The sequence below is a fragment of the Phalacrocorax aristotelis genome, chromosome 6 (assembly GCF_949628215.1).
Source record: "Phalacrocorax aristotelis chromosome 6, bGulAri2.1, whole genome shotgun sequence".
In the NCBI taxonomy this organism is placed as follows: domain Eukaryota; kingdom Metazoa; phylum Chordata; class Aves; order Suliformes; family Phalacrocoracidae; genus Phalacrocorax; species Phalacrocorax aristotelis.
In genome coordinates, this window is record NC_134281.1 from 55,316,663 (window position 1) to 55,344,439 (window position 27,777).

The following is a 27,777-nucleotide window of genomic DNA, read 5'->3' on the forward strand; positions in this document are numbered from 1 at the left end:
AGAACAGAATTACACGTTTATTGTTCACATTTGAAATAACTCGGTTCCTGACTGAACCATTGAAAGCCCTAATGCATCTGTAAACTGAGTATCACTATAAAACAATTTAAAATGCCATGTAAAATAATATTATGTACGCATGTGTTTCATTTAATGGTTTCTCAGCATAATCACTTTGTCTATTTACAAATATATAAAGATTTTGCACTTTAAGTCATCTGAAATATCAAAGAGGTATTTTCAAGTCACACAACTTAATAAATATAGAACCTGTTTTGTTAAAAATCTACAGTATACTGTACATTCAAGTTGAGGCAAAAGAAGTTTTAATGCCAGTTACACTTGAGACATAAATGAACGTTTCCAATATTTAAACAATTTCTAAAAGTGCTATCTCTGCCTGTGATGAAAGGTAACACTAGGATCCAGTATTTCGTTACAGTCAGAGTTTCAGACCATTGCTTCATTCACAGAATCAGAGCTTCCGTAACTAGAAAAATATCAAAGCTTTTATATATTTTTAAATTATCTCCTTTCAAGAGTCGCAAGAAAGAGGCAAAAAATGGTCTAAAAAATAAAAGCCATGAGCACGCACATACACACACACACGCCACAATTCAGATCACCACATAATCCTCTAGAAGAATGATCAAACTCACAGCGTCCTGTTTCACTTCCGAATGATAAGTTTATGAACAAATCTCTAACAAAACACCCCAGCAGGCAACCCTAGGAAGTCTAAGGCAGTTGTTCTATGTGCAAGTTTCTACATAGCAGAGTGCCAACTCCAGAGTCCTCCCATGACTTTGTGCGTTACTCGGTTTCTTCTTTGTCACTTCCCACCCACTGATTTGCCTTGCTGTCTCCAGTAGGTTTTTTTGATGCAGCACTGGAACTGGGAAAAAGAGAACATTTCAACGCAAATAAATTATGCTTTGCATAGAAACACAATACTGGTTTTATTAAACGTTGTTTACTATTCTTTGCTCTATGTGAATCATAAACCTTAGATTAGGCTTTCTGTAAGTTATCACAACTTAGTCTCTGTGCTCTACGCAGAGTTTAGCAGTATAAAAATAACCATCTGCAGCATCATTTCAGATACCTGTTATGTGTAACGTACTGAGATGTCAGGCAAGGTTCTGCTGAAACAGGACCACTCAACAGACAGTGAGGTTTTCTTTGCTGAGACGTAGATTTCACTAACCGATTGTCTTGGTCAGAACCTAAGAGACACATGTATTGTCAGTTAAACTATAATGCAACCAAAAGCATTTGAAGGACTTGCTTCTTTGTGTCTTCTACTTAAAAAAACCACACAAAAACATCTTACGGCATGTCTGTATAATAGTTCTTACTGTTATAGATCTGTGATAACATTCTATAAGTACACTTAATGCTACTGAATGAAGTTATATTAAAATTAGGATTCTACATTTGAAAATGAAGCATTTGCATACACAACCACCGCTGCAGGCAGGCAAACTGAAGTTTAAGCTGCTCAAATGTAAGGTTTCTTGCCATACAATTAATAAAGCTTTTTTTACTCCTTAAGTAAAAAACTTTTCCAACATGAGAACTTGCAAACTTGCCAGAGTACAGAAAAAAAATTAAAAGCACTAAGTTAGATGCCTTTGCATTTATATGAATTTAACCATCATTAGTGATGGTTAACGGTCAATGGAAAGACATGGCCAAATTCAGCAGGGGCAGATTAATCCCCACTAACTCTTCCTTACATTTAGATTTCAAAGCTTTCATATGAAGTGGAAAAAAAGTAGAATGAGTCTGTATTCTACAGTATTCATCATAGCACTACAGAATTAAGAGCTTTTGGACAAATGTGTGAAAAAGGAAAATTTAACATTAAACAATTCTAATGATAACTTGTGGAGTAATATCCAAATGGAGTATGATTCTCTGTGGGGCTGACATTTTTTTTATTCCCATTATCCAGTAGCTTAAGATTAGGACACATAAGACTGAAGAATGCCATTTAGAAGAGAAAAATATGGCATTAAATATATCCAGAAACACCAGAATATGGAAAAAAGCAATTACAAATCCAAAGCTTTAGTGTACAATGAATGCTAAACAGATCTCAAGTTGCTCACAAATCACTAAATCAAGTCATTCTTCATGAGCAACAGCCAAGCAATCTCAATTCTGTTACCAAAAATAAAAGTTTTCCTACTGTGGAAGATCATTTCATTTCATTTCACACTTACAGAAGCACTACAGAAATTGCAGAGGTGAAAGAAGGAGAACTCAGAACAGATGAAGCAGGCTACTTTCTCTAACAAGCATAAAAATTCAAGCTATCTTTACTTGCCAGGTGTTTCACACATTTATCTTTAAATGTTGGCTGCCACAAGAGGAATTTATTCAAAGATTGTTGTTACTTTTTCCTCCCCGCCCCTTTCTTTTGTCTCACCCCACCCCTTAGAAAGTATTGAAGACTCAGTGGTGAAGACCAAAACACTGCACATGCATGAGGGGATGGGAAATAAACTTACCAACTTGAAAGAAAAAAAAATTGTAGAAGGAAGTAAAACACACTTTCAACAGAAACAATATTCCAAACTATGTGCCATATAGCCATATTTTCATTATCTTTCCTGAAGAAATTATTCCTTTATGAAGATTTGAATCTTAAAATTTAACTGTTTTTTACTTAAATTTTTGTTATCGTTATGCTCTTTTCACTATTTCTTTTTCCAAAGGATTCTTCTTTTACCGAATATGTACGTGTACACGCGTTTAATATTACTGCATCTCAAATAATTAATGCTGCCATCTCCACATTATGATGCTGTTGTTTCCAGAGCTTGTTTCTAGTCTATAGAGATCCCTACAGGTTATGATTTCTTCAGCTGCCTTGGCAATTAATAAGCTCACACTTAATTTAGTTAATTTCGTAATTCTGAAGTTCCCCGTTCTTAACAGCCATGCTGTCAGGTACTTGACATTCACCAGATCGCTTCACAAATATAAATTCATTACGTAAATAATTATCAGGGAGGGAGTTATCATGACTCCCTTTTTTAAAGGGGATTTTGAACCATCAGTTATCCTGACCGGTAGAGGCACACAGATACATGGTAAAATTCGTCCTGCAAAGTTTGGGGTTTTTAATAGGCTTGCTCGTATTTGTATCTTCCAGTTGAAAAGGGGGGAAAAAAGAGAAACACATTACAAGAACATAATTTGAACCAAATACTTGCTTCCTAAGAAGGCACTTGGAGTTGTCACATTTTCGGAGTGCTTGTAATCAGTAGACATACTTAAGAACTGTTGCTTCAGCCATGCTCCTCTATCTTCTTCAAATGCCTTTCTCTAGGAAAAGAAATGACAGTTTACACTTATGACCACAGGAGCAAGCTTAGTCCACATTAAACTGATGCTATTCTAGCTAAGAAAGCAAAAGATGTAACATGTACACGTGATTAATGAGAGCCAGCAGTTCAACACAGAATTACAGCCACGCAAGTAAGCTTTTGAATCCAACAAGGATTAGCTGAGGAGGTATTTATTTACAAGCCAAACCCCATGGTTTGTTTCACAGAGGTCTGACTAATCCTTTCATTTTACTGTTCTCCACTCCAGGGACACAATCTCCTATCACTGCCTGCTCTGCTCGTGGAGGTAGGCCTCATTTCTGGGCAGCCGCCAATCAGGATTACTGCTTAAATCTCAGCCCTGAGCCTTCTCCTAAACAGATAAAAATGACATTGAAAATAGCACTGATTACTTCCATCTGAAACTGGGGCAGAAAGAAAGGGCTTGTTTCATTTTCCAATCTCTGAGCACAGAAAAGGAAAATAATGGCTAAAAGTCAACCTCCAAAAGATCCAATGGCTCTAGAATCAAGCAACAAGCTATTGCATCTCCAAAAACAATCAGTGAAACAGGATGCCCCCATTATATAAAATTATTTCTACTATGTAAGCAGAAAATAGAGCAAGCTGAGCCCCAACGCAAACTTTCACAAACCTACAAAGCTTACAACATTGCTTCTCTTTCCATACTTAAGCATTTTAAGCAGAAGCATGGGTAGTTATGCTTATGCTGCAATGCAGTCCTAAACATTTCTGGACAAACAATTATCATTTATTATCACTCAAGACTTTTAAAGGTGAATTCAATGTCCAACACGAAAATTCACAAACTCATTAAAATGCAAATAAAATGAAATGAAAAAGTTGAATACATATCTATATATGTAGTGGTCTGAGTCAGTATTTGTCACCATATGAACTACTGTTGTGCCAGTATCTCAAGTAAAATCTAAAGTATTTTATGTTCTTTACAACAAATTTTACAGCATAAGAATAAAAAAAGCTGCCTTGAGGCAAGTTGCCATCTAGCTCAGTATTTTGTCCCCAACAATGGCCACAAGAGGTGTTTAGGAGATCACATGAACCTGGCCACCTTCTGCAGCATGTTCCCTCAGAGGTTCCCAGCCCCAAGAGTCATTTGATTAGAGATGCTGGAAGGCACGCCCCCTTGTCCCTTCCTTTTAGTATCCAATTGTAGATGTGTTGTTCATGAGCTTAGGCAACTGCTTTTTGAACCTGCTGGTATTCATTGCCATCACAGTCTCCTGTGGCAGCAAAATCCAGAAGTCAACTACTTGATACATAAAAACACACCTTTTTTGGATACATTTTAGACTTAATTTCAAGCAGTTTCTTTGAGTTCTCTCTAGTCCTAACCTTGAGAGATTTGGTGAACAACAGTACTGCTTTCATCCAACCAAGTGAATCTACAGTTTTATAAATTTTAAACACATCCCACTCCAACTTTCTCCTCTGCGTGTCAAAGCAAGCAGTTCTGTAAGCAATAAATCTAAAGTCCATTTCTTTTTCCTTCAATGGCTTTTCTTCCTGTCATATCTGTACCACCGTAGTTTCACAGCTACACCATCATGGCCTCCCTTCCCTTCTGAACTTCAAGCCCCTTCAGGCTCTTGGCTCTATTGACTAGACCAAACGACATGCATGCTAGAGCTCATTTAGAGCTCATCCACTGACTGCCTTCCAGTATGGGTGCTTACTGGCCAGCTTAACTACAAGAACAGATCATGACCCTACTAAAGGAAAGACAGCAATTACTTTGCATTTCTCCAATAGTCACTGGATTTCACAGAAGTTTAGGAATCAACTACCTTTGAGAATTCAACCATGCAGCCAAACCTGACTGAAATTTGCATAGGCTTTGCTTTTGTAGGAAGCCAAACTTAAGCAGCATCTAATAAAGGATTAAGTGAATAAGTGGACTGAGTTTTGGAAGTACTTAGATATTTCAAAGGCCAAACCAAAAATGGGTCATTTCAGTTGCAGCAACTGTATTTTCCAATACACACAAAAAATCCCCTTGGTTTTTTGAAATGCCAAACAGAATGGTCTCCTAAAATGACCAAAGATATGTTTAAAACACAGTATGGGAATGATCTTTCTCTATAGACGTTAGCTAACAGATATATGAACTGAAGTGCAGCCATCCAACTATAACAGTAAAACTACTTAACAGCTGTAACATCTTCCATAGGAGGTCCTTTTTCTAATACCTCAAGTCCTAATCTAATAGCAGCTTCTGTAAAACTCCTCCGTTCCTTCTCAAAATTCTTTTTCTGTTCTCGAAATAGCCTCCATTCTTCCTGAAGACGCTCTCTTTCTTCCAACAAATAGCAGTCCTGTAGTAAGAGCGTGGTGTCATCGTCACATGGAGACATAAGCTGTTGCTGCAGATATAAAGCAACAAAAAGACACAAACATTCATTTGGGAGTGACTGTTAAGAGGTGCAGTATTTCCACAGGTTCAGTTTTATCAGAAGAATTGTTGAAGTTTAATAAGGAAACAATGTAGTATCAAGTTGGTGGCTGGTGGGGGCAAAGTTTCAGATGGTAAGCAAAATGTCCCTGTTCAGGCACCTGGCCTCAGGCACCTGACTCACCTTTGCTTATCCCCCAAAATTACTCCTACCAGGATTAAAAGTCATTAAAGTACTAACCAACCCACTAGCACACCTATACTTGAACCAACCATTAAGATATTTTATTTAAAAAGCATTATCAAGGAACAGAGAAAGGCTTGGAGGTGAGAAAAGTGGCAGACAAAAAAAACCAAAACAAAACACCAACCCCAAAACAAAACCCAAAAAAGCCTGGATTCAATTAAGAAAAATAAGACAAATTGAAGTCTACTACCTGTAAGAGCTGTTGCTGAGTTTTGATCATTTCTTTACATTGCTGAATCTCTAACTCTAGCTTTTCAGTTTCCAGCTCATGGTCTTCTCTTGAAATGACATCTTTTTCATTCAAAGTTCCTGAATGTACGCGTGACACTAAAGGGGGGGAAAAAAGCTACTTAAAGACAAAACAAAAAAAACCCTCACATCAGGGACTCGTAGCAATAGCGAAAGCTTTTAGACTATTTATTTCATCCTGACAGACAGATACACAGGGTATTCAAAAGCACTTCTATCAGAGACAAGAGATCCAGAATTGGTGCTACACATGTAATTATGCACAAAATCCAGTTCAGAAAAAAGTGGCAATAAAACCAGCTGTTTCCCATTCCCCAAGGTAAACCAAGAGTCTGCACTGCAATAAGTGTCACACAAAAACCCAACTTGTTTCAGCAGTGTTTTTTTTTAAAAAGTCAGGACAACTGAAGACTTCTTTTCACTGACATGCTGTTACCCTATTCTTCTGCACCCGTTTTTGAAAGGCTTGTGTGTTCATAAAAATATGACAGTAACTATATTTATCACAGATATAAAAGGAAAGCCTTCTCCTTCAAGTCCTGTGAAGGAGAAACAGAGCTAACACACACTGTGTGCATATTTTCATCCTAGTAAGGGAATGAATTAGAGAGGAATAAAATGTATTTTGTATAACTACATACTGCTTTATTTAATTTCACGCATAGCTATCACAGTGATTGTAATGAGCCAAGTTTTGATCCCCTGATGCTGGTGTTTGAACATTAATTGAATCCTAAAGGACTAGACTATGGTCATCTCTATAAATCAAGAAGACAAAAAGGTGACTCCAAGAAAACAGCAAATACCTGAAACATTTTTTTCCTGATACTTACAACTATTTTTTCAGTTAGTTACACCAAATCAAGTGTTACTCAGAACAAGTGTTCTTAAAATCCTTTCTACGGCATAAACATATTCTCATAGACCATCTGCTCTTCTATTTGCAATTGCATGTGTGACCTTCTCAGTCTTATTCTTGACTGCAAACATCCCTGTGGTAGCAGCAGCATTTGCTTGCATGGGAAAATAATACTAGGAAAGAATTTTATGTATTTTTAGCTGTCTTTTAATGCTGTTTAACAGCTGGAAATGAGGAGAGTCCGGCACCATACCATCAGCCGGTTCTCTTTAGAATGCCACAAGAAGCCTCAGAGGTATGGATGTGACAGGATTTACATATTTTGCATCCAATTACTTCAAATTGTTACATCTGCATTACTTGAACATCTCAAAAACGTGGGGAAAGGCAACAAAGGTTACTACAGGGCACGTACTTTCAAAAGAAAAAGAAATATTTCTTCAGAAAATTCACTGTGTCAAACTAATCGTGTCCTTTCTCATGATAAACAGGCTTGGTATGCAATTGCTTCCTTCCCTAACTACCTACAATTAAAACTCACACAGAAAAATGCCAATCACAAGCCCTTTCAGAAAGTCTACCAGGTCACAATGCCTTCCATTTTAGCTTCGGCAGTCAGTAATGTAAATCCTAAGAGCATGATACCAGATGGAGTTATCAGTAGCATTTGTACATGCAATACAGTTAAACATCACCTTGGTTATCCAGCTTTTCAACGTGATTTTTCAACATTCTCCATTGTTTTCTAATGCTGTTGGTAAGCTGCTCTCGCACAGATTCACACGACAGTTCCCACATATTCTCTTTATTTAACTCTCCAATATCTTCCTCCAGGTCTGACAGCACCTGTAGAAGCAGAAACAAGAAGCTGCAAACAAATCCACCACTCCAAATACGTGTATTTGTTTAAATATGTATATGGATTTAATTTACTGAATAGAAGGAAAACCCTTATACACAGGAAAGATTTTTCCATCCAGGGACATTTGCCTGTCAGGGAGTTCAGTTGCCTGAGAGCAGCGTGCTGAAGAAACAGAAGCGACTGGGCAGTTGCCCAAGCCCCATCACAGAGAGAATGTATCAGCAAGGAAGACTCACTCACTCTCACATATCTCCAAGCTAAGGAAGTTCAGACTGCTGGTTCTGCTGTCAAACTTAAGCGGTAGCTGCCCATAAACTCACTATGCAATATGTACAGGATCTAAGACAAATATTTTTTTCCTGTTGAGAATGAAGTAATTTTTCCCTGTCTTATTCTTCTCCATGATAAAAAATAAATACCACAATACACTGAAGGTAGAGTAGAACTAGCACCTCCCACCTCCATTTTACACTACTGTTCAAACATCAAAGCTGAATGCTATCTCAAAGAGCTAAGACATAAAAGTTCAAACGATGGAGAGAAAACTAGCCTAGGACAATTTAGTAGATCTAAATTGAAAAGCTACAGCCCGAATACCTGGCATGAATACTCCACTCTTTTCAAGTATCTAAACCATTCTATACAATTCCCCATATCTACTAAGGCGATAAGAAAAATGGGATGGGAAGTACAAAACCAAGAAGTTCAAAGGCATCAACGTAATTTCTTTACATATGCAGTAAGCACTTTATTTCAGACCTGGATTGCAGGAGATCTTAAGAAGCAAAACAACAGCTATAAAAAAAAAACGCACAGGTTTTTTGGCTGTGGGGGTGGGGTGGGGTGGGGTGTTTTGAGGTTTTGGGTTGGGTTTTTTGTTGTTGTTGGTTGAAGAGTTTTATGTCACTTCATAAAGAAACATCTTATTCCTTTTCTTATATATGCTAACACAACGAAAGCCCAGTCTGGAGTAGGCCTCTGGATAGGACTGTGGTTATATGACAGCCTGGCTGGTTTCACAGCTGTTATTTCACAATGGGAAGCAAAACAATGCATGATACAACTACATCCTTAGCGGCCACACTCCAAGGTGTACATTTCCTTCTAAGAATCAATATGAATTAGCATTTCTAAGTAGAAAAGCAATGTTTGGGGTTTTTTTCATTCTGCAAGGGATTCACTAAGAGTTCAGATTTCATACCAAAACATTAAGAGCCACAAACAAGCATGAAGTATCAGATGCAGTGTTTTAAATAGAAAATTATTTTCAGACATTCACAAAGCAAACCAGTACTGCTAAACAAAAAGCTAATCCAAGTAAATACATGTTGTGGGATAGACTGAGTCTTAAAAACACAATTTATCAATTTATTTCTGCAAAACCATAGTTCTTGGCAACATTGTTCTTGTTTATATCAATTTGACAAGTTAAAAAAAAAAACAACCACCAAAGCAGTGTCCCTACCATGACAAAAACTATCCCCAATTTTAGAGTAGCATGAAATTAGAGAAGGCTTGAAATAGGTTGAAATAGATTAAAGGGAAAAACCCAAACAAAAACAAAAAGCCCCTAACAGACCAAAAACCCCACACCACCCTACAACCCTGCTGAAATAACTCTACTTGAGGCTTGCATCTAGTAAGTACTTCTATTATTATTCTACTACTAGAAGTTACTGTTGCCCAGTAAGTAGGGTTTTTTGCTTAATTTGGTTAATTAGCACTGCTACAAGACAATCAGAAGTTTCAGTGCAGGCTTTTAACAATATCTTAGTAGTCTATTAATGCTACAACAGTCAAATACTTGTCTAATCACCCAAGGACAGTGAATTTCAGAGCACTTAAGTCCCAGTTTTTCCTCCAAGTTTGTTTCAATGCTCAAGTTCGTTTCAATGCTCAAGTTCACAGGGACCCCATTCCCACAGCTGGATTTTCACCAGCATACTTGAGTTTGTGCCAGATACTCCTGGCCTCACTGGAATCCTAAAGGCAGACAGCCCATTTATAGAACTGGTACCTGAGCATGCTTTATACTATAAATTATACCAGACACCCATCACTGAAGATGAACTTCTTGTTGCTGAGCTATAGTAATAATTAGATCTACTGATGTCCTACATGAAGAGCTGATAAGGTAAAGGTTAACACACTGCACATTACTGACTACTTCACTACATACACATGGGAGTCATTCTGTGTGGTATATGGGGCAAGTCATCCAGTGAGGTTAAAAAGGGTTTATTCACATCTTAGAAAGAAGCAGCCAGAGAGAGTCTAGTGCTTTTCTGCCCAGCGCATTCTGGGGCTGGACAAATGCACCTGAGATGGCTCAGAAATAAATGAAGTAATACAGCAACTTGAGCAGGACTGGGGACCTTCTGAAATGGCAAGCTCTAGATGCCACAGAAGGAGCACGCTCTGGAAGGCTCCATCTACATGTTCTTATATACTAACATGTGATAGGATATTAAGAGAGTATGGATACTCTACTGAACAAAGTATGAAGTATTTCCTATTACTAGTACACCATCAATCTTGAATGATTCCTAGAATCTAGCCTTTGTATATGTTTTCCTGAATTTCAACTGTTTCTTATGCCTAGGGATACTCCTTCTCTTATTGCTAAGAGAAAGATCAGTTAACCTTGAAGATTATTCCCTACTTCACTCTGACATCAAAACAGAACCACAACTTCTAGCGAGGAATCAGCAAAAGGAATAAATGGACTCTCTGGTAAACAATGAATGTGCAGTGTGCTGTTCCATAAAAATAAAGTATTTGTGTAAACAAAGTAACAAACAAAAAAAAACCCCAAGCCATGTTACTTAGAAACCAAACGTTTTCCTTGAACGTACCAGCAGCTCTGTAAAAGGTACTAGCAGCTACTCTAATCCACGTTCTATAGGAACGCACCCTAATTACATTTCCTCCACTCCCATGGATTCTATGGGAAGCCTGGTTTCTTTGCATAAGTACTTTGGAAGCTAGCATCAACATCTTAGCATGGAAGGCAGATAAAATCCAAAATGCATTGTTATATAGAATTACATATGGGTAGCTACTGCATTTAAAATTCATTCAATGTATACTTTCATGCTTTCCTTGACTGGGAAGAACACACTGGGTATTGTTCACAGACAGTAGAGCATTTAAACACGGACAGATTTCAAGCACAGCACAGGATATGCAATCCACTGCAAGTCTCACAAGAAGTTTACTTCTTTTTTTTAAATGAACAATTTACTCCAGCACTATACCAAACTACCACACAGATTTCATTTTAACTGAGAAATACTTACTGGCCCATCTTCTGACCTTTCTTTAGGTTTCTGTTTTGGTGGTGGGAGAAGTGAAATAATCTCTTTCTTCATTTGCTGAAGAACTTTTTTCAGCTCAGCATTTTCCACTAAAAGCTGTTTTTGGCGTTGTTCATAATCACTTAACAGAACTTTGTACATTTCTTCTTCATTTCTGGAAGGAGAAATCTTACAGTAACAACCTAACAGCCATAGCGTATGCTTCAATTAATGTTGTTCTAAAACAACTACCTGGCTTCTGTCTTATCAGTCCTCCAAGCACCTCTCTTCCCATCAGCTCTACCAACATAATTTAGAACTTCCATAGCTACAAATGAAAAGGATATTTCAAAGTGTGAAACAACAAGCAAATATATAACTATTCAGATGACAATGCATTTACATGTAGTTATTGTCAAAAGACCACATTATCCAAATATCCCCCTCAATCTTCAGACCCATATGAAACCACATTGCCCTGCTTAAAGTAAGGATAAAATAGTCCATGAAAGAAGGTATTTTGCATTTGGAAACTCACAGAGATACATATTCTCATCCTGTCTATCTTTTTTATGCATTTCTTAATGACACCTTCAACCCTGTTTCACCCTTTATATCAATGGTGTGTCAATCCCAACCTCTCTTCTGGGAATAACGCCAGTTTTATCTCCAGTTTATAGTAAGCAACTTCCTAATGTTTCACAAGGTGTTCCTCAAAACAAAGAAACTTCTCTGTCCACATTTGAAGAGGAAAAAAAAAAGACCAAACACCACAGACACCACCACCAAAACCAACACCTCACTATATAGATTAGTGGTCCAAGCTCAATTCTAGTTAGCAAATAGTAACTAAATTTAAAACCCTGTTATTTTGACGTCACTGATACTCGAACTAGCATTAGCCAAGTGGAACCAACACATGCCACAACTAAGTTTTGCCAACCTCAGGGTAAGGCTTCTAGAGATTACTGAGCTGATACCTAAAGACTTTCTGCAGCCAAAATAGGTGTTACTGCTACAGCATCCTAACGGGGTTCAGCTTACCCACAAGCACTTTCAGGAAACCAAAATCAGCAGAAATCCAACTTGGCAACATGAATAGTTTACTTCTGATTTAGAAGCTGAAACAGCTTACTAAAATACAGTATGTGCTACAGTTGGCAAACAGCTGAGTGTTTTGGGCATGGCAGGAGGGATAAAGAAAAGGACTTCCCTTCCACTGGAGATAACTAACAGATATATGAACCACAAGGTGCAGATATTTTTTCAGTTACATAACACTGATACCTATTTTCAGCAACACATCACAAAAAACCTACACTCACGCTAAGAAGCACTAATGAATGTCTTAAACATAATTTTGGGGCAGCACGCCATACAAGTACTCATATATCAAAGGAGATGTCTTTTCTCCTTAGTTCACATCACGCTAGATGCCATGTCTGTCTTGTGTTACTTCCTCTCTAAAATTTCTCATCGCTTGTCATTAACAGAGGTAGACTGTAGTATCTCAAGGGGGAAAAAGCTCATGCAGTGTTCCTTCCCGATTGTAACTGGTGGGCATACAGAGTTTATGACACTATCCGAAGTCTTGTGATGGTAGCAGTGGCAAGAAAGTAGGAGAGACAGCTCTAGCTTAGGAACTGATTCCAAATAATTCTCCCTAGCAAAAAAAAATTCATTTTGTAAAGATGTCCATTTGGTTCGTGCTTGGTAAACAATCTTATGGAACACAATATAAAAGTTCATTAGCCTTACAGAGTCAGCTGACATGAAATATTACCTTTTGTGTAACATTCTAACATCTAAATAAAAGTCTACAAGAGGAGGGACATATTGGCTTTAAAGATATCCAGAACCAAATTTAGGCATTTTTAACATAGACTGCGATTTTGCTGTAGTAACATTCACAGAGCTACTCACCTATCTTTTTGTCCTTTTTGTTCATGACTAATTGATGTAAGCGTTCCTTTAATTTGTTATATTCCCTCTCTTTCCTCTTCATGTCATGATTGTACTGTGTAGCTCTGCTTGAAATTATGTTCTGTAACTTCTGTACCTAAAAGCAACCCCAAAAAACTGTGTTTCTTCAACTAAAGCATAAACACATAAATTTGTTCAGAAAACCGAAACACATGAAGCGAAGTTGACACTCGCCAGAAATACAGTTTAATAGCAAAGACAGTTGCAAAAGGAATCAGAAGTCTCCCAACCCATGGATTCTGGCCTCAGACTTATCTCAGGGGATTTAGTTTCTTTTCTGCAGAAACCCACATCATAAGCAATATATATTATATTACTATAGCTCCTCTGAAGTACAACTGAACCCATGTCCTGGCAATTCACATAACCTTCTTTACTGCCTTTATTGAACAGAGCATACAAAGACATATTTTTTGTTTCAGTAATTAATGTTCAGGATCTAGTTTTATTCTAATGCAAAAGTATGCTTAGGCTTGGTTTACACTTTAAAAAGATAAACTCTTCTTCTTTTGGGCAGCAGGATGCTGGAAGACAGACTATTCCATTCGGTCTAAAAGACTGTTAAAACATACCATAAAGCATCTTCTTGGCCTGTACTATCAATACCTGGGGTTGGGGTTTTTTTTTGTTTGGGGTTTGTTGGTTTTTTTTTCTTCTCCAAAATCATCAGTTTTAACCTTACAAACATACAGCACATTCAATATTTTAAGCTGGAACTTTAAGATGTTCACTATTTACAGAGAATATTGTGGTTGCTAACTGTACGAACATGTTTATGAACAGAGAGAACACTCACAGAAGCTTAGGAGCCACATGAAGTACAGTGAGGCTGGGGAAGGAGCACACCAGAAACAAATCCCAAACTAAGCAGTGTCTCGGATTCCGAAGTGTTTTCTAATCTTGGCTCTTCCAAGACTCCCAAGTTTAATGAGACTGTGCTTTTGGGCTGGGTTCCCCCTCCCACCTTCTTTTTGGTCTTTTGATCTCCTCTACAATATAACCAAAAAATGAAAAGCTCCTATACACAAATGTTTGAGGAAGTGACTGAATCCTGTTGCCCACTCCTACTTTTTGATATTTTAAAACATTCCAACATAAAGCTATGCTCAAAAGTACAGAAAGCCTCAGAAAACTGCACATGTGCCTTTCTGCAGTAGTCTCTACTATTGTTTTAACTCACACCTACCACTTACAGAATGTATTTACCCATATGTAACATGACAATTTCACTCTGGTGAAAGACAACATTTACCAACAAAAACAAGCATTCAAAGTGAACAAGTACAAGACTCCTTGCAAAAAAACCATATTATTGAATATCTATGTAGTGATTTTTGTTAATGTACAATACAACTCACTTCATCCTTTTCATTTTTAAGTAACTGGTGCAAATTTCTGTTCTTGCTTTGCAGTTGTCTGTCTCTTTCCTGAAGTCCAACTATTTCTCTTTTAGATAATTCCAACTGTTCCTAGAAAAAGTGTTGGTAATTCACTATCAGTAAGAATTAATAGCAAAGAATTAAAAAAACCAAACCCAACCCCAAAACCCCACAACCAACCATGTAAACCAAACTGTCAAACCACCTCACTTGAGGTAAGTTTGCCTACATATTTGACCTCTGATGTTTTGGGGATAATCTTGCATTCTCAATGCCAAGTTAGCCCTATTTTCTGGGGCAAGAAGTATGATTCTCCAGTACAAGAAACATGCCTGCTCACAAGGAACAAAAATTTGGCTTGATATTTAACATATATTATTTTATACAGTTACTATTTTTTCATTAAGTCAGGATTCTGTAAACATATATATACAGTGAGAGTGAGGTGGATACTAAGCAACCTGTATGAGTTTGGGACCGCAGTTTCACTGGAACATTTCTGTTAAATAATCAAGGGAACACAAATATGCAGACAGTGACCATAGCAAAGCAAATGGGACATTTCACAGATACAGAGTAAGGCTAGACAGATGATCTCATAACAGATTATGCAAAACTAGCATTTTAGAAATCTTTTTCCACAAATATGAGGCTCAAACAAACCTGAAATTGCCAACTCAAATGACAGAGCCAAACACTACATACAAGCTCTTTTTCTTCGTATGCGTAGAGATATTTAAGCAACAAGAACTTCTAAGCAAACCACACTGCAATATAGGTAACACAACAGTGGAGGTCAAGAGGATCGCTGCATGGTATCTGAAAGAATTTACATGAGAAGTCTTACAAGCTGACAGCTAAATTAAGTGCCCTGGAATTGAAGCAGAACTAACAAGTTTTTCCCCCCTTACCTTAAAGCCATTTGTCTAGGGAAAGTAACTGGAATGTTCTGGACCTAACACTATATCACGTTTGTATAAAAATGAGTGCAGTTACACATGATTTGTAATGTCACATCGAAATGCTTCTACATGGATGACTAATGCCAGCAAAAGGACTACCATGATTTTGATAAATACTGCTGTAGAGTTTCAAGGGGATAGTGCTGGCCAGCCCTAGTGAAAAACCAGCCTAAAAGGCTTTTTTGTTTTTAGTTTTCTTAACGTAATCAAAGGAAAGACAGCACTCTAATATGAGTGCACATTAAAGTACCCATGAAGTAGCATAGGCTGTGAACTTCCAATATTTCAGCTACTCTACAGCTATTGGCCTTGTGCACGTATTTATCCTGTGATAAAACAAAGCTTAGTTTTGACAACAGCTTTGGAGCAATTCTTACAAAGAGACTTTGTAGTTGGCTATGCAAGGAATCCAACAAAAAAATACATGGAAAAATCTAGATACGGAGAAAGACTGATAATAACCCTGTGACACACACTAGAAATGCTACCTACACTTTCACTGGTTACAATTATATTGGGAATTTATCTTTTAGAGCTGGGTATATCCCAGCATGATACTGAATGACATGAACCGAAGCGTTTAATATTTTAATCCATAGTATGCATTAATACTTCCAATCCAAACAGTCTTCTCTCTTCCTTGTTTAAAGAGGCCATAATTCTAAATAAGTTTCCAATTCTTTCATTAATTCAGATTTTATTAACTTTAATGAATTTTCAACTGGAAAAAGACTTAAAAAAACCCCAAATGCACATAAAAACACAACTGCAGATTAGTACTGGGGAGAAAAACCAAAAAACCATTTTACTGTTAAGCATGTACAGTATCTGTTAAACATAAGTGCTGCATAATATTGGTGGAATTATCTTGTTTTCTACCTTTAATTTAGCATAGCAGTTCTGTAAGTGATCCATATCACTACCCAGTTTCAGATGCTGCATTTCTACTTCTTCCTGAGCTCGAAGGTTCTTGTGCTGCAGTACAAGCAATTCATTCATGCAATTTATGATAGATATTAAATTTAATTCTTTTCCTTTGGATTCCGCATAAATAGAAGGAAAGCCCAATGTTGTCAGTTCCTGGAAAAAGACAAGGCAGGGGGGAAATAAATAACGGGATCAATCTCTCAATTCTCCAAAAGAGAGAAACAATATTGGGTGAAATCTTATATTTTGGGAGGGGAATGGAAGGGAGGGAATCCTATTCCCCACCAACTTTGGCTTCTGAGCATTGAGAAAGAAGCCCTCTTAATCCAGTGAATCTCTACTACCACAACTGATTTAATGTCACCTTCACACAACCTCCAATAAACAGGAAGATCTGGCTTACCCTGTTAAGATAGGATATACTCTGTTCAATATTCTCTTCTGTGCAGAAGGCACTGAAAAAGCTGTGCATGCTTTTGGATGAAGGCAGTGGCAAGCGAAGCACTTGTGAGTTCATGCTTGGGGGAGATACCTTTTTTTCTGAGGTATATTGAAAAATATTTCTGCTATCTAAAAGTTAAAAACATTAAGAAACAAGTCAGGGCTAATAGTTTAGGGCACCTCACAAAAAAAAAAATCAAACCCCTAACTACTCAGATTATTCTTTACGAAATTTATTATTTCAGAGATTAGAATTTCATCTAGAATAACATATAGTAAACATTTCATAATAATAAATGGATAGATTCCAACTGAAGATTTAAAAACTTAGTAACATTTTAAGGCATTACATCTTTCAAATTTTACTCATCTGCCAAGAAAAAAATGCCCAAACTTTCTTCCTAAGTGGCTTGTGACAACACAATTTTAAAATTTTTTTTCTACATGGTGCAAAGCTGTGCATTTAGTGAGAATTCTTACAGAATGTATGATATTCCTATTAACCATTTGCTGTAATTTACTCTTCCACTAGGCAGAAATAGGTGAGAAAAAATTTATTCCTTTAATAAATTTGTAATCAATTTATGAGGCAAAAGAATATAGAACAAGTAAAGAAAACTCTGAAAATCCAAGATGTCTTGAAAGGTGTGATTAAAAAAAAAGTGTGACTGGAAAGTCTTAGAACCTTTATATATATGTGAAAAGACTGTATTTTACAGAGGCGTTTCTGTAAGGACTCAATCCAAAACAAAGCACTGTATGTAGTCCATATTATTTAACACTGTTTAACTAGTCAAACATGTCATGCACGAAACTCCAATCTCTCTCTCTTTAGCAGTCATAACATCACTGGTAAAGTTAGCAAATCCATTAAGTTCAAAATATTACCACTTTACCTGATGACAGCACTGGCACAGTAATAGTCTTCCAATCTCCCATAGCAACAAAGACAGGCAGGGTACCTGAGCAACTGGTTCAGCAGTGAAGTATTTAGCACAATTGCTGGCAACGTGTGTTACGTAGGCATCTCCTAAAATAGCAAGTGCATTTTAGATTAACAATAGCAGCTAATAGAGCTAGGAGATTAAAGCAGGCATAGGAGAGTGACTATTGGACTTAAGCCACATGAAATTTTTCTCCTTCTTTACACAGCATTTGGAACACAGTAAGAGCAGCAAATATTACGTTGTAAAAATGATGTATCTATCTATATTTAGTCAGCCTTAAACTTAATTAAGTCTTGTAAACCATTAACTAAAGCTAAAATGCCGTGCACACATGAAAATACTGAAGGTAACACTGCAGGTAACTCAGTTGTTGCAGTTGATATACATCAAAGAAGACACAGCAAGCCAAATATTAAATATTTTCCTGCAATATAACCAGGAAGCAATTTTATTAAGATAAACTTATGTGAAGTTTTAACGTAAATCTGAGTTAATTCTTTAATAATACTTAAAGAGAAGCATAATAAAGGCTCTAAAGATATATCGGCAGAGAGAGGGCAAAGGAACTTCTTATAAATATTTAACCATTTAAATTTAACCTAATGTACACATTTAGTTATATTGCCTTTCCCTGGCAAGTTGCTTGCTTCTTTGCCGAATCTCTAAAATTGTTGAGGAAAACAAATAGGAGAAGCCTTACCCTGTTGGCACAGCCACTCAGTACAGCACTGGCCCTCTGGAAACCAAAGGAAAGTCACACATGCATAAGAACGAACAAACCAATTGTCCCGTCGCCCTACCTCCACCTCCCAGTAAAAAGGCACATAATAGCATTAGAGTTACCACGCTGCTGGAAACTTAAAATCCAGCTTGGATGATTAAGATTCGGACAGCTGTTATGTGAACAATGATGCTTCAGGGAAACACGCTTTCCACCTGACAGGAAAGGTGGACCCCTTTTTTCAATAACGCTTTGGAACAACATCTCAAGTCAGTTTTAGATGGACTCTAGGCTTTTAAAGCATAGGGATGTTTTCCCCTGGCCCTCTCCTCCCACTGCTAATGTTCCAATAAACACACTCTGGATAGGCAACTTCTAAACTTCTGACACCAAAACCTTGTATTTTTATTACTGTGGAGAAAAGCTACCATTTAGGGTAAAAAATAAGAGGGGGGATGGGCAGTGGGGTGGGAAGTGTGCTCTGTTATCCATAAGGTCTCTTGAGGATGCAGAGACAGTAAGAATCCTTATCGACATTTCCAAGCACAGAACACAGTGCCCAAAGTAACACCAAGTTTTTAGGAGATCATACAGTCACAGTGGTGCACAGCCATGTTGCAGAATGCTCAGCACTAGAAAATAAATTTATGAACCTGGAGAAATATTCATCCAGCTGGATATTTTACTTGGATAAAAAGGGTAAACAATTATTCCTCAGATAAGTTGGAAGCTTGCAGGAACTACTAAATTACATATCAAAAAGTACACATAAGGCAGCAAGAAAATATAGTCAATGCAACAACCTAGAGGCTGTTCTTGTTTAAGAAATGGGTTTTTCTGCTTTCTCTCTGCTCATATTCATTTATGCACATTTTTCAATTTTCCCCTGTAAAACCAAGATGTCCAGAAATCAGTTAAGTGAAGTTTCAAAGTCTAAAGGCAATAACTGACTTCACAGTAGAAATCTGCAAGGCAATCTTTCCCTTTTTACACCCATCCAAAACAACTGTGCTTTTAAAAATGGAATTCAAAGTCAAACTAAGGATTAAGAGGACACACTTCTTACATGTCAGTTTTGTTTCTGTTGGATCCATCAGATAAAGAAACCTGCAAATACAAGAGAAAATGAATGCAAATGAAGCTACAAGTATACTCTCATTACTGGCTTCGCAATCCTGCATTCTGGTTAAGATATTTCAGACAGTTAAGAAACTCAAGACACACAAATTCCATTCAGGACTGTCGGAAAGTCCACAAAAATACTACTCGCATTTCAGATATGCCATTACATTCAAAGAATAAAAGCCAGTTTAAAAGGCTGCGTACCCATTATGAGATCTTATCACCCAAATTCCCTCAAAGTACTATATTACCAACCCACAGCGCTCTCTACATTGCCAGTTCTATTCTGACGCATCATCTATCACCCAAAACAGTGCTTGACTAGAAGCAGAAGCAGGACTAGTCCAGGTGTGGGAATGCAATGATTCTCTAAGTTTTAGCCCTCCAAACTGTATGCAGATGCTTTATCGAGACTAGTCTCTAGTAACACACTGTTTCTAGGTACGCCAACAAGAGGACACAAAGAAAACAGACAAACTCAGGCACAGAAGGATGTCTAGTGAAGACAGAGAAAGCAAGAACACGTGGGCAGTACAATAAAGTCCTGACAATATAACTATAGTCTTCTCACATTAATCAACCTTGAAGGCTCTAGAGCGTTTTGTCTTGAAAAGACCACCTGCAGTACACTGCACACTGTTTAATACATCAGGTTAAAAGCCACCCTCAGCAATTTCAAGATTTGGAAAGCGCCAAACTCAAAAACTTCCTACAACAGTTAAACGACTACTCCAAAGTATCTCAAGTTGTGTGTCAAACAAGTGCGTTGGCTTTGAAGCAGTAATCATTTCAGAGAGTGGTCAGCGTTTTGAACTTTAATCAGCTTCACGTACTGTATTTAGAATTAAACTCAGATGTGCAGAGGAAGACAACCCCATGTCCACTGCAAAAGGGAATGCTACAAGCCTTTAGTCCCATGCTAAGATCATCTCATTAGTTCCACGTGGCTTCTACTGCCAGTTCAGGACCTTAGCCATGACTTCTAAAGCAATCTAGTGATTAAGATCCATCAGATACATTTCCTTCCCAGTCTAGGCAGTCCCTCTGGAGCAACACAGCTCAGAATAGCCTCGCTGAAGTATGCAAGAGCTAAAGATGAGCATTCCTGATGACGGCAGTGTGGATGTAAAATTAATTTAGATACACTGTATTCAGAAGGGACTCTTCACCTTTAGTACGCTACAACACTCTCCAACCACCGTAACATACCCAGGAGCATATTCACAAAGAGGAGGAAAGTGTGTAACTCTGAAGCAGTATTTTGTGTAATTATGGAAGAACAATAAAATAATAAGATGGAAAAGTACCTTAGGGAACTCCCTCAGCTGCCCTAGTTAACACTGAAAGGCTTTAACCAAACAAAAGTAATTAGAAGGTTTTGTGGGTTTTTTGGCGGTTCCTCCCCCTCGCCCCCAAATCCTGGTTGGGAAAACCTCCAGTAGGAAGCAAAAAATCAAGTTTTTCTGTCTTCCAGCATTTCATACTAATGTAAAAAATCTGACTGACTGAGGGTAGAAAAGAACCACTGAACAGCCAAGACTGCTGTAACTACTTTAAGGATTTTCCTTCTGTGCCCTTTCTTTGTACACAGGGATTTGTTGCAGTTACTTCACCAACAGGTTTGATGACTTGTCTAAAAACCTGTAATGAGCTGGTGCTTGCCAGATGAAATTCTGCCAATTTGCAGCATTACTTCGTGTCCCAAGCAAGAAATTCCTGGGGTGGACAAGACCTAGGTGGATTGTCAAAAAATAAGCCTCTGGGACCCAATTTCACAAGTGAATACAACGGCAGAACCATCTCACTGCAACTAAAAACCAAACAAAAAAACCCAAACACCCCTAAAAATGCTTACAGTAAAATCAGAGATCTTTTTTAATACCAAGGAAGGAGTAATCAAACCAAGGTGTTCAGGTGTTTGCTGGAACGAGTGAAGTACAAAAAACCTCAAGAACTTAAAAAAGCCATCATGGTAATACTTGATTCTTAGAAAGGCTCATGGGGAATTTTGACAAAATCTTCAGGAATAGTCCCACAAACTCCTACATGATTTATTAACAAATACATCTTTCTTTCCAAGAGCAAGTTTAGAATGAACTTCAAGAAATAGTACACTTCAGAAACCCAGAGAACTGAAAAGAGCTGTTCTTAAAATGACTGGTTTGTGTTTTGGGGGACAGGAGAGGGATTGACGATGAAGGTGCCAAGATTCAAGACAGAAATCTGACTAACGAAGCGTGAGTTCAGACCATATCACATCTCGAAGGTCACGAGCAGTAAAAAGCAGGATTATAAATTTTACATAACACAGCATAGTTAGAATTTCTTAATATCATGCTTAAACTCGAAAAAAAGGAGTTGTAACTGGGCTTGTAAAACTCATTCGAAGAATCAGAAGAGAATCGCTGTCACAGCAGTGTGCTGTGATCATATTACACCATCTGGTCATCTCTAACCTACACAGGGTGTGACACAAATGGGAAATGCAATATCTGGTAACCCAGAAAACTCTCCCCCGCCCAACGTAGAGAGGATAGGGAAAGGCAATTTTTGGAGAGTTGGTTTCAACCTGCCCCCAGTATCACAATGTCTTGGAAAAAAGTTCATAAAGTCAGTATCAACCAAAAACTGTCAAAAAAAACATTCCTTCTCCATATATTTCAAATAGTACTACAAGCTGTGACATGTATATGTTTCAACTTGTACAATAAGGGGGGTAGGGGACATAGTTAGCATTTACTTAAAGGGCAACATGAGTCCTTCTACTAAACTTATATCCCAAAAGGAGCTGTGAATCTGCTTAAAGCTTTTACATTTGTCTAGTAATCCACAGATGCCACACAGATGGCTTTTATCCTCATAGACACAAAGACACATCAGTCTATGTAAATTTAGGGTATGCTCCAGTCACGAATTTGTAGGTTTACAAATGTGTCCCTCATAATGTCATAAGACATTACTTCTTTTAACTCTTGTAATCACCATGAAAGTCTGTGCATTTCTACCCTAGAGTTTTGATACTTATTCTCCCTCTACAGCTGTTTTAATAACAGTTTACAATTAGCACTAAAATATGTATATCATATCCAGTGATAATGGTATAGTTGAAAGAATTCCTTCCCCTAAAAATCTGTTACAGTTTTAGTGACATTTATTTAAGGTTGTAATTTTAATGATGGGTCTTGCAATCAAAGCAGACCCCAGACCCTTCCTCCCACACTTTCAAGATTGTGGCAATTTAATCATTATTCCATTAACTGCAAAATGGGGGTGTGGGAATCCCTCCACTTATCCACATTCTATGGGAACTTTAAGTGATGTCAAATTTCCACCTACATGTCTCAGTATTATCAAAAGTAATGTGAAAAGGTGAGTCAAACCACCCAGCCTGCGGGTATTAAGTCTCCGCTTCATTCTGAGCATATCATACTCAGAAAATCTCAACCACATTTCTCCGATCCATTTTACTCAAAAAAACAAGCAAATAAAAAAAATATCAAGAGTCTTAAGAAAACAAATGTTTATCTGATCCTCTCAACATGTACAACCACATAAGAATATACCCTCACATCTGATAAAATTCAATGTTCGATGACTGTTTTGTCATAGTCTTTGCCTCGAACGCCCAGGTTACAAGGCATATAATCTGATCTACTACCTCAAGATTCAACTCTACCTTTTACATGCACAGATGACTGAAATTCTGTTAATGCAATCACTGAAAAAAATTAACACACATGGAAATGTTTTATTTGGCTGCCAAATTCCTACCCCATCTTGAAATAACACCATGGATCTTCACATTGGCATCTTCCTGTTACTAAACAATAGCACTATTTTTGTTAAGCTTGAAAATTTTATTCCTCTGTTTACATTCACAAACCACTTACTACATACAGCTGGAGCAGAACATTCTGCTACCAAGCATCCCCACATCACAGACACAGACAGACAAAAGGAAAACCTCCTCCTTTTCCCCGAAATCAACTTTAGCCAAACTTTATAGCTTGGCTGTCTCTGCAAGCAGATGACCTTTAAAAAGAAAGAAAGGGGTGGGGGAGGAAACCCCCCACAACAACAAAAACCCCACAACCTTACCAGTTCCTAAAGCCGGTATTATTTACTGGGTAGAACCAGAACTAGTATTCTGGACCTCAGAAATGATGAAACTCGCAAGTTTGATCAGGCATGGAATGGAAGATGGTAGCTGTAATTTCTCTAAAGATTTCCAGGGAATTCAAGGAATGGTTCTCCTGTAAATTCTAGCTTTCTACTGAACAAACCAGAAGTGTCACAGAACAGTCCTGGTAATTGCAAACAAATAGGACTGGTGAAATGTCAGCATACCTTCTGTGGACAGAAGGAACATTAACAAGTCTGCCACAGTGCTCTGGGAAAGAAAACATAACTGGATTTCCAAAAAGCTTTTCACAGTGTTTCCCAGCAAAAGCTCTTAAACTAAGATGTCAGGGGATTTATTAATAACCAATTATAGATGGGGAAAGACAAAGTGCAGGAATAAGTTAAAGAAGGGTGAGGAGAGGGTATGAAAGTATATCATATCAAAGTCCCAAAGAGCCAAAATTGGAGTCCCAAAGGGGTCTGTGCAGGCATCTCTGTTGTTCAGTAAATTTCAAAAGGTGATGAGAGGTTAGTGAAGAAGCTCATGCACTGTACAGAGTTATTCGGAAAAATAAACACCCAGACTGAATGATAAGAACTGCAGAAGGTTGTCCTCATACTGAGCAAATGGATGATAAAAATCAGCAGCTGAAATTCTACGTTCATAAACGCAAACTAACACAATGAAAAAGACAACTCTGTTACGTACTTAAACCAACAGCCTCTGGTTAGGTATTATAATGCAGGAAGAGATCCCAGGGTCACTATGATTAGCCCTCTGGAAATAACAGCTCACAGTCAGTTAACAGAACATTAGAGCAGAGATCATCATAATGTCTCCGTACAAACACGAAGCTTCCCCAGCTTAAGTATCACACAGAGGTATAACCTTCCCTGTATAAAAGACAGAACAGACCTGAAAATGGTGCAAGAAGGTCAACCAACGCTTTCACACAAGAATTAATCACTAATAAGTCACTAATAAGTGACGACTTTGCAGCTACGAGAGCCAGCTAGAGAAATAGGACAGATGTACAGAAAATAATTATTTACTACTTCTTTTAACATAACGGTTATGCAGGATGAAATAACATGTTCAGGGCAAAAGCTGGAAAGTAAGAGAATTTTCTCCATATAAAACACAGTTAAACTGTAGACTCGCATCGCCATGAGATGCTGTGAATGCTAAACATACAAACTGGCTCCAATTAATTGAAAAACATTCATTGGCAGCTATTAAATTTAAGAAAAGAGATACAACCTCTGCTCAGAAATCCTTCAGCTCCAGACTGCAGCATACTGGGAGGATACACAGATAAAAGCATCGCTGTACAACAAACCCATACTTAAAGTCTTTCCCTTAGCATCTGCTGTCAGCTAGTTTCAGAGACAAGATATTGATGCCCAATGAGCCTGGTATTACCCTCCCCTATGCTCTCTCCATTCCAAATGATAACTGATATTAACGCCACAGCCTTCCCCACGCAAGAACCAGAAAGAACATCTTCCCCCCTGAATACTTAAAATCTTAAAGTCTCCATCGAGGTATCATATAATTTCTCTAAGTCTCCTTTCTAAGTTCATCATTAAAATTTACCCAATAATTCGCATGCCTCCTATTTTAAGTCATTGCCCTGAAATTCCTATCATACCTTTGTAGCAAAGGGAGCCCCGTGTAACTATTTCATTGACAGCACAGAAAGCAGCAGACCGTTCTACATAAACAGGGCATGCAGCAGCACTCCATACTGATCCCACATTAAGATTTGATCTTCAAACTCAAATGCGATTTGCCGCAGATAAAGGAAAAAAATATTTTTAAACAAAATAATTAAAAATAAAGGCAAAATCCGTTATGGAACCTCTACTCTGACATCACGTGCAACTACCAGCTAAACCCGAGCAGCCACAAATTCACTGACTCAGGGGGAAGCTTTACGACTCTCACCTCTTGGAGCACCCGCCGCTTGTAGCTTCACAGGGATGAACAAAACGCTGGGCCTCCCAGCGGGGAGGCAAAGCCGAGCCGCCAGCCCAGCTCCCCCTCGTCCCTGCGGACCCGCCGGAGCCTGGCAAGAAGGAGCACACGCCAAGATCCACCACGCCGCCGCGGCCACAGAGGCTCAGCCCCCGCCCCCGCCGCCACCCCTGCCCCCGGCGACGGAGCGCCTCAGGGCGAGCCCGGACCGCGGAACCGCCGCTCCCCTCGCCCGCCCCGCTCCGGGCTGCCTCACGGGCGGGCAGAGCCCAGCCCCGGTACCTCGGGTTCCCTCAGCGGCCCCGGCCGCGCCGCCCGCCTCTTCCCCCGCCACCCCCTCCCCGCACCGTGCCCCGCCAACGGCCGCAGAGCGCCTCACAGGCGGGCCACAGCCCCGCGGAACCCTCCTCCCGAGCCGCCGGTGAGGAGGAGGAGGAGGAGGAGGAAGAGGAGGAGGAGGAAGGCACCACCTGCTGCCGATGCGGCGAGGAGGGGGAGGAGGAAGCCGACTCCCGAGCGAGCTCCGCTCCGCGCCCCTCAGGGGTTAACCCGCCGCCCGCACGCCCCGGCCCCAGCGCCGCTCCCATTGGCCGAGCAGTTGCTAGGAGACCTTCAACAAGGGCCTGCACCGCCCCGGCGGGCCGCGGAACGGCGGCACCGGCTCCGCCACCGCCACCGCCCGCCGGTGTGGCAGCGCCCGTCCCGGGCGCGCCAGCTGCCGCTCGGCACCTGTTAGCAGGTCCTGAGGGCGGGGAGAGGCAGGTCGCGGCGCAGGGCCCGCTGCTGCTGCGGCTCCCGTGAGGGGAAGGGAAGAGAGAGGGCAGTTTGGCTGCCAGAAGTGCCCGTGGGGCCTGAGCTTTTCCCAAAGTGGTCATTAGTTTTTGAAAAAAAATCCGTCCTTAAATATTAGCCCATACCTTTGACTGTATGTTGCTTTTTTGTCTCTCCTCGCAGGCGATTTCAGCAGCTGTGTGCTAAAGCGTAAGAAGCCCTTCCCTGTGTCAGGTCACTATTCAGCTAGTCTAAAATCACGTTTCTGTAGAATACACTTTTAAAGAAGATGGGCAGTTTCATAGCTGTTCTCAGGAGTTGTCTGGTGCTGCCTGAAACTAAGGCATTGCTGATCTGAGCAATGAGCTTACACCAGGAATTCCCAGCACTCGCCGAGAGCTACTTTTGCCCAGGCATCACAAAAATGCCTCCCTGTGGGAGACCTCACGTATCTGGCAGTCCCCTCTGAGGCCGGGAGCCGTGGTGGAGGAGCACCAAGACAGCCTGGCTCATGCCTTCTTGCCCGGAGAACATCAGTTAAATTGTCTAGCATTTCCTCACTAAGTATGTGAGGCTTTTAATAAAATTACCCACTATAACTCAGTAAAATTGAGTCATTGTGATCTATGGGATTTGATTACCTTCGTTACTGGGGTTTGCGGGGTTGCAGCCTTCACTGACTCAGTGACATCCTCATTGATTTTTCTTTATACCTACCACCTTCATACCCAAGTACATAAAATTCTGCGATCATTCATACATATGCCTGCAACACCTAACTCTCAGCCCCGTGTGTTGCTCTAAGTTTGTTGAGATCTCACATTTCTTTGTTCTTTTACAGAAGAAGTCAGGTTTTACGTTGCCTTTCATAATTTGAAATTTTTATCCTAATTTCTTTCCAGGTTAATAAACAATAATTTTCAATACTATCAACCTTACTCTGGTTTTGGTTTTAAAGGTAAGGTGACCAGAACAGGTTCAGCTGAGTAAAATTACAAACATTTAAAATTCTTGTATCTAATGAGCCTCTAAAGAATATTCAGCTCTGTTCTCTGTAAACTTACCTCTATTTGTCCACTGTTCACTTTATATTTAGCTTTGATGAGAGTACCCTTTTGGAGAATTCAGTGCAAATAATC

At 39.0% G+C, this 27,777-nt stretch overlaps 1 protein-coding gene across 5 annotated transcripts; it reads right to left on the bottom strand.

Moving 5' to 3' along the window:
• SSX2IP (SSX family member 2 interacting protein) lies at positions 1-26,417 on the bottom strand. Of its 5 annotated transcripts, none has more exons than XM_075098039.1 (17): positions 26,338-26,417; positions 25,838-25,958; positions 19,712-19,752; positions 18,625-18,660; positions 17,874-18,007; positions 16,940-17,106; positions 16,489-16,689; positions 14,627-14,737; positions 13,209-13,344; positions 11,538-11,613; positions 11,289-11,460; positions 7,823-7,973; positions 6,210-6,346; positions 5,570-5,743; positions 3,225-3,336; positions 1,124-1,226; positions 1-895 (listed from the first exon to the last, which is right to left on the bottom strand). In XM_075098039.1, exons 5-17 carry the CDS (start codon positions 17,914-17,916, stop codon positions 814-816), a joined length of 1,665 nt encoding a protein of 554 aa, XP_074954140.1. In that variant the 5' UTR covers positions 17,917-18,007; positions 18,625-18,660; positions 19,712-19,752; positions 25,838-25,958; positions 26,338-26,417; the 3' UTR covers positions 1-813. The 5 variants fall into 5 exon arrangements, with proteins under 5 accessions (XP_074954140.1, XP_074954136.1, XP_074954139.1 ...); XM_075098035.1 differs by having other exon boundaries at positions 1,106-1,226; XM_075098038.1 differs by having other exon boundaries at positions 1,106-1,226; positions 19,705-19,752.
• Between the last annotated feature and the right edge of the window lie 1,360 nt (positions 26,418-27,777).